Below are 7,094 nucleotides of genomic sequence, written 5' to 3' on the forward strand. Positions count from 1 at the left end.
TGCAGACGTGCAACGCAAGATTAACTATACACAGCCCAGTCGCTGTATACAGCGACTGGGCAGTGTGTAGTTTGTGCAAGATAGATGTAAGTTCATGTATTTTCTGCCGCAATGTGTTTTCTCAAATCTTAGCTGTAGTGTAGGCTGGCAACTGAATTATCAGAACTAACGTTAGACTCTAAAGCCCAAAAGGAAATTAAGAAGAAATGCTGAGTAAAAATTCACTTGTGCCTGTACCAGTGGATGTGTGGACTGGTACTTTTGACTGTTGAGGTACCACCAACGCCAACGGTAAACATTACTAATAAAGTTATGGTATCAATATTTAAAAAAATGTTTTGAAAGGGTGAGTAGCATTTGACAGAAATAAAAAGTATTAAAAAAAAAGGAGAGAGAATTTGGTATCAATGATCAATCATGAAACAAATGCTAACATTAGTTGAGCAAACTTGCAGTCACAGCTTCTTTTAACTGAAAAGACAGGATCATTGCCATGTTCTATAGTGTGTAGACCTCGGTCAAACCAAGTCAGGAGTTCAATAGACCATGTGGTAGACATTTCAAGTTTTTCTGCAAATATTTGCAGGTGGTGCCATTGCAACCATCTGGAAGAGCACAAGCAAGCAGCATCATGGACTGGAAGCGTATTCTTGGGATGACTCTGGCAGCTGGAGTGGTGGGCAGGGCAGCATACCTCATCTGGAGAAAGCAACTGCTGTCACATTTACGCAACATCATCAACAGTTCGGGAGCCACCATGGGAAATTCGGGAGAAGATGCAAACGATGCTCCATCGACAAAAGGGAGTGGCTATGAGGATTCTTACCTCTACCAGGTCCTCATCTATCCTGACAAGAAGCGGGCCTGCAAGTATTTCTTCTGGGGGAATGGATGTCAGAGGGAGAACTGTTTATTTTCACATGAGGAGAATTCCATGAGCATCTTCTTGTCCCACATACTGTCTGCTCAGAGGACGCTTGATGTCTGCGTCTACGTCATTACAGACACCGACTTGGTCGATTTTGTGCTACGCATGAGAGCCAAGGGTGTCCTGGTTCGAGTCATCACCAATGTAGAGGCCCCGAATTACACAGGGACACAGATCGGCAGATTCCGCGCCAATGGTAAATTTTGTTATGACTGGGTTAAGGTTTACAAATGGTCTTGAAGTTTTGTGAAACAGGCAAAGGCTCAATGTATGGTTGATATGAGCAGTGTTTGACTATGAACCAATTTCAACATTAACATCAGCCTTTTTATGCACCATCAACAGTCATGAGCATCAGAGCAGAGGCCTTTTAACCCATTGAGGACGATTTGATTTAGCTACAACGTGCATTTCCCATAGACACCTGCCCGAGTATACTCAGGACTCGTCCTCAACGGGTTAAGATAAATATTCACCCATCAGGTACGGTATCTAAAGTAAAGATTTACCATAATCTAAGGAGAAACATGAGTGTGCACCCACCACTTTTAATGATGAGATTATCAGCCAGTTCAAGTCATGTAGCTGTTAAATTAGCCTTTATCCTTTCCATACTCAGTTTGTATTCAAAAGCACCTATGAATTTACCTTTGCTGATTGGCTGATATCAAAGCTGATCGCAAAAGTCATATATATACTGATAAAAACAATGAAGTAAATGCATAATTTAAGGAAGGACAGGTCGACAAAGATCCTCTCTTTGGGTTTGGTTGCCCTCATTTTGCTGTGCTTGAAATCACTGCAACAAGAGGGCTTTTACAAAGAATTTATTTATGCTAGAACAGACAAAATTATGAAAGGGGTGTGACAGAATTGGTATAAAGTCAAGGGAGTGGTCTTAAAATGTTGAATTTCTCATGAATACTTGAAGTAAGTCTTTTTCAATGGTCCCAATGCTGATGTAGGGGCAGACAATCTAATCAACCTTTGAAGCAGGTTCCTATCAAGATTCATGGATGGAGTAAAAAAGGGGCTTGAGCTTTCGATCCTGGCAGAATTTTTGTCAAAGGCAAAATGACAAACGGGCAGGGAAAGCAATCACATAAGGATTACACACAACAAGAACAGTCAGGGGAGGGCTAGGGACACAGAAAAAAAGAAAACAAAAGGGGAAGGTTGGAGGTCATGGGCAAGGAGCCTAACAGGTATACAAAAGGGAAGGGGATTAAAGGAGGGTGGACAGACAAAAGGCAGAGGAGGGTCAGTGATGATCCTCAGGACCATGGGGGGCAACCTTTGAAGGATAAGGATGAATAGGGAGGCAACATCAAACAAGATGAGGAACAACAGAGGGATGAAGAAAGGAAAAGAGTGGGGGGGGGGGGGCTGGATATGAGTGATTCATGGATGTGACCATAATTATTAGCAAGAGCAGGGAGAAAGGGAAAATAACCCTACACATCTAATGAGAAAGTTGAAACAGTCCTGCACTCCTGCTAGTAGGAGTGCAGGGCTGTTTCAATTTTCTCCCTACTCTGCCTAATAGTCCTGTTCATGGAGCTCAGCAGGAACTTGCGCTGATGACCACGAAGATAAAATAAAACACTCTTCATTGCAATACCACAACATGTTTGAATGGACATTAAAGTGTTTTAATAAAGTTGAACACCAAAAAACCCCCAAAAAACAACAACAACCGAGAAAGTCGTGACATTCTAAAGTTTGCAGTGTGTTTTATGAAACAGTGTAGGCCCCTATAAGTAGCAACTACAGTATATCAAGATGAGGGGGTAGTGTCGGGGCCTCACAAATCTCATTATTTGAGAAGAACTGAAACCAATCATGTTCTTTGAGGTATGAAGATGTGTGAATTGTCTCTTTGTTTGCATCTGGTATAGGGAATCACAGTGAGAAAGTAAAAAGAATGAATACGAACAAATTTTCTCTGGTGTAAATCTGTATCTTTTGACTGAAATTCTTTGCCAGGAATACAGGTCAGAACCAACCGGGTCTACCTCATGCATCACAAATTTCTGCTGATTGACAAAAAGAAAATTCTCTCAGGATCCTTCAATTGGACCAGCCACGCCTCGACCGCAAACAACGAGAATATGATCATAACGGACAACCCCGCCATAGTGCAACCATTCGTCCACGAGTTTGACCGCCTCTGGAAGGACTTTGGCCATTCCGTGGCATGATCGCCTTTGTGGCATTGACTTGGTATGGTTGCCTTCATCTCTCCGGTATGAGGCGGATTTCATATGGGACAAGACAAAAATGATACACGTATTATGCTGCATTGCTGACTTTTGGAAGGAAGCATACATCGAGAAGTGAATCTGAAGAATAAGCTCCTGTGAAACAGAGTTACAAAGTGTGTATTACCATGGTGCCTATTTCATATACGTCTGCTGGAGTGAGGATGTATTTTTGAGGAATGGATTGATAAGATGCTGTTTAAAGATCACCAGCATTGAAGATACCAGTGCTAACAACTTTCTACATTTAGGAGATAAGCATGCATTGGCAATGGACACATTTTTTGTTGGTGTTGTAAAATCCACATGGTATTAAACAAGCAGTAAAACAATTTGTGCTAAATCCAAAGCATTCCTCATGTAGCATTCCAGTATGGAAAGACAAATACACATGTATACAGTGATCCTTACTACACACTCCCAATATTTCTTGAAGACCATCAACTGTGTTTGAAATTACCTATTCTGGTAACTTGCCAAATCTCTACAGTGCACTTGACTGTATGTATTCGTGAACATCAACTCTGATTTCCTCAAAATTGTCTCTACATGTAGGCTGATTTTTACTGTTGGTGTGAAGGTTCTATGAAATAATGTTTGACAAATTCATTATATATCATTTGAAAGCTGAGAATTCTGAAAATTTCAAGATAAGTTACAATACTCAAGTCATACCAGTCTTGTAAGATGACTATTAAATCACTACTGTAAAACATAATATACATTGTACATGTATTAGCAGGATGAAATTTTCGCGAATTGGAGCCGATGACCTTTTTTGCGGCATGAAATTTACGTGAATTGCCACTGGCATTCAGTGCATGTAGCGTAGACCAGAACTTTCGCATGCATTGCAATTTCGCAAATCTTAGCCCTCGCGAAATCTGCAAAATTAAAATGCTTGTGAACATTCCTTGTTTTACAGTAATTCATTTTGCGGGATGTTATCTTAGAAGTACAAGATTTTTTGTCAATCAATAAAATATTTCCATGATAGAAATACATTTTCAGTCTTGCATGCATGGGAAAAAGTTGAGTTCATATTGTGTAGGTTGAGTTAGAGAGCTGTAAATGATAATGGGCAAAAGCCTGTACCAGTAGCTGTCTTTCTTGATATCAACATGTATTTTTGTGCATGACATATAAAAATACAAAGTAACATGTATGTAGGCAGAGGAACAGACACACAAAATGTCAACATTCCTTTTTCTTTTCTTCAAATATCGTTTTTTGACTGGTGCATTATTGTTTCAGCAATATGATAGGCCTTTAGTATTCTAACATTTGAGATCGTATCATTTTGTGTTGTACAGAAATATGCAAGTATTTATCTAGCATTTTATGTAGCAAACAGAAAGAACTTTATCACAGAGGATGTGCATGTTGGAAAAGAGATAACATTCTTTTGTATAGCTCTGCTGCTTCATTAAGCCTTGACTGAAGTTTTTTTTCCCTATTTTGCTGTTTCTGCAACTCAATAGATTTGTACACTGTGTAAGTGGTCAACCCACTACAGTGTACCAGCTGATTATTGTGTCATTGAGAACAGTTAAAAAAGTTAAAAATTTGACTGAAAAGGAACGATCACAAAATGCTTGTCTTATGTTTATGCAGTCTGTGAGAGTAGAATTCCAGGATATTATCATGTGTGGAAATTTGATGAGTGTGCTTATACTATTTTCGGATCTAATGTAGCCTATATTGAAGCTTACTCTCAAGTCACATCAAAGTCCACTTAGAGAGAGTTCACTGTGTGTTCATATGTGTATTTAACTTCACATATTCCGCTCAAATGCACAAACTCGCCCAAACCGATCGATAAATCGCCAAATGCCACAATACAATGAAAGCGTTTCCATAGCGATTCCGTTCCTCTCGTCCATAGCTTGCATTTTATGTGGTGATTGACTAACAAACAGTGTTTCATACTGGATTTGCATGCAAATTCTAAGTTTCTGCACTGCTTCGTGTGCAAAAGTCATACATTTACAGTAATGTAGCTACTGGGCATTTGAAAGAAAAGCGATCATAGATTTGTCATAGAATTTACATCAATGCAAAGCTTAGCATTTTCTCTACAACTTTACTCACTTCGTCTATAATTTGATATAAATCTATAAAAGTTATATAGATTTTAAAAACAGAATGTGTTCTCAACACATGAAAATGTTGGTTTCTCAGAATAATGTGGCACACGGTGGATGTCCACCATGGCACATAAAGAGTTAACACATTCCACACTCCTAGAGAGTTGATTTGAGGGTTGATTTGAAAAGCTGCTATCTCCAATGTAGACTAGACCGCCATGACTAAACATTGATGAGAAAATCAGTGACACAGGATTGAGGTTAACTTATGAGCACAACCTTTTGTCAATTAAATGGAACACACTTTCTGAATAGTCATTAATTCTCATGTGATTACATCACCAAGTGGAATTTCATGATCAAACTTAGCATTATGCTTGTCATCTTCCAATGTTACTCTTACAACTCTTTGCAGTTGCCGGGTCATGTTGGCCGACTGGACTGCTATCCTCGTACCAGTAACCAATTTCTTTTCAAAAGCAATCTATCCAATTTTCTTAAGTTTTCCCCCTTTGTCTGTTGCTATCATTTCACTGTGTGTAATGCAAAGCAATGCATGCCGTATTGGAAACTGTCAGCTGAGGTAGGCGTCAAAATACCTAATTTTGGAAAATGACGAGTCCCAAAGTCCACTGTTGAATTTCCTTCCTGTAACGACATTTTATAGCTTCCCTTCTGATTTTTCAGTGCTCTTTTCTAACTTACCAGTCAACACCCACACACACTGTTCCTGTACTACAAAAAAATCTTTTCCTTCTGAAAGATGTGTCATACGCTAATGAGATGATGACACCATTCTGCAATTGAAAAACGCTGAATACATGTACATGTATCTCTTGGAAATTTGAATGTTAATGGCTTGCAGGAAATGACAGAAGCATTAATTTTAAATTCGGAGAGGGGAGTCATGGTCACAATCTATGAGTGTTATTCAACACATGGCTAAGTGCAGACTACAATACTATATTGTTAAAGGGGAAATCCAGTCCAAATATAAGTTAATCTGATAAGAAAGAGTAAAGTATTGTGAGTTCAGTTAAGTTCAGCGGTATAATTTTGATCGGAATGGGAGGAAAATTAGGAAGTTATGACATTTTGAAGTTCTGCTAATTTCTTAAAAACAGTTCTTGTACAGTGGATATGAGTGAGTGAGCTAACTGTGTCATAACCTCACAATTTTCCATCGATCGTGTACAAAAAAAAAAAATGACGAAAATTCAATTTTCTGTTATTGAAGTCTGAAACGTGATGCTATTTCTTGTTGAATAACTTCAGAATAGTGATCTGTTAGATACCGTATATGAGGACTTGAGCCTTGGGCATAATTGCATTTGAATGAAAAACTGGAAATTTCACAATTTTATGCAAAAACTATATGGCAAGTTGTGAGAGGATGACATGCTCACTTTGCAATTTGCATATTCATATTGACTGTTCAAGAACTGTTTCCCCCAAAAAATATTTTATTTTATATCTTTATTTTACTTATTTTTCATCCGATTTCAGTCAAATTTTTACTGTTGAACTCGTAAGATTTTACTCTACATTATCAGACAAACTTAAATATATCTGGACTGGATTTCCCCTTTAAGAGAAAGGTAGTGCCAAAAGCATCTACCTTATCCTATCAGCTCTTTCTGAACACCAACCAGAGCAAGGACTCCTTTTTGTCTATCCACACTCTCAAAATAATTTGTGTTATAGTTTGGGGTGATGTTTGTTATCCCAAAGATTTGTTATTCCGAAAATGAAACAAGGTTCATTGTTAAAAAGGTTTGTTAATCCCAAAAATGAAATGAGGTTTGTACTTCCAAAGGT

The 7,094-nt window shown here is 38.4% G+C and overlaps 1 protein-coding gene across 1 annotated transcript; it reads left to right on the forward strand.

Annotated features, from left to right (window-relative positions):
• The first annotated feature begins 631 nt into the window (after positions 1 to 631).
• LOC139734762 (uncharacterized) lies at positions 632 to 3,390 on the forward strand. The gene is made up of 2 exons (XM_071645558.1): positions 632 to 1,124; positions 2,915 to 3,390. The coding sequence occupies exons 1-2, from the start codon at positions 632 to 634 to the stop codon at positions 3,127 to 3,129; spliced, it is 708 nt and encodes a 235-aa protein (XP_071501659.1). The 3' UTR covers positions 3,130 to 3,390.
• Positions 3,391 to 7,094: the final 3,704 nt, after the last annotated feature.

The sequence above is a fragment of the Diadema antillarum genome, unplaced genomic scaffold (genome assembly GCF_040938485.1).
Source record: "Diadema antillarum isolate AM-2024a unplaced genomic scaffold, OU_Dant_1.0 seq00000546_RagTag, whole genome shotgun sequence".
Lineage (NCBI taxonomy): Eukaryota > Metazoa > Echinodermata > Echinoidea > Diadematoida > Diadematidae > Diadema > Diadema antillarum.

What these genes read in the sequence shown, in the direction of transcription:
- LOC139734762 (XM_071645558.1), top strand. Translation starts at nt 632, where the DNA reads ATGGACTGGAAGCGTATTCTTGGGATGACTCTGGCAGCTGGAGTGGTG. An exon ending in CGGCAGATTCCGCGCCAATG is followed by an intron (nt 1,125 to 2,914) that starts GTAAATTTTGTT and finishes ATTCTTTGCCAG; the next exon opens with GAATACAGGTCAGAACCAAC.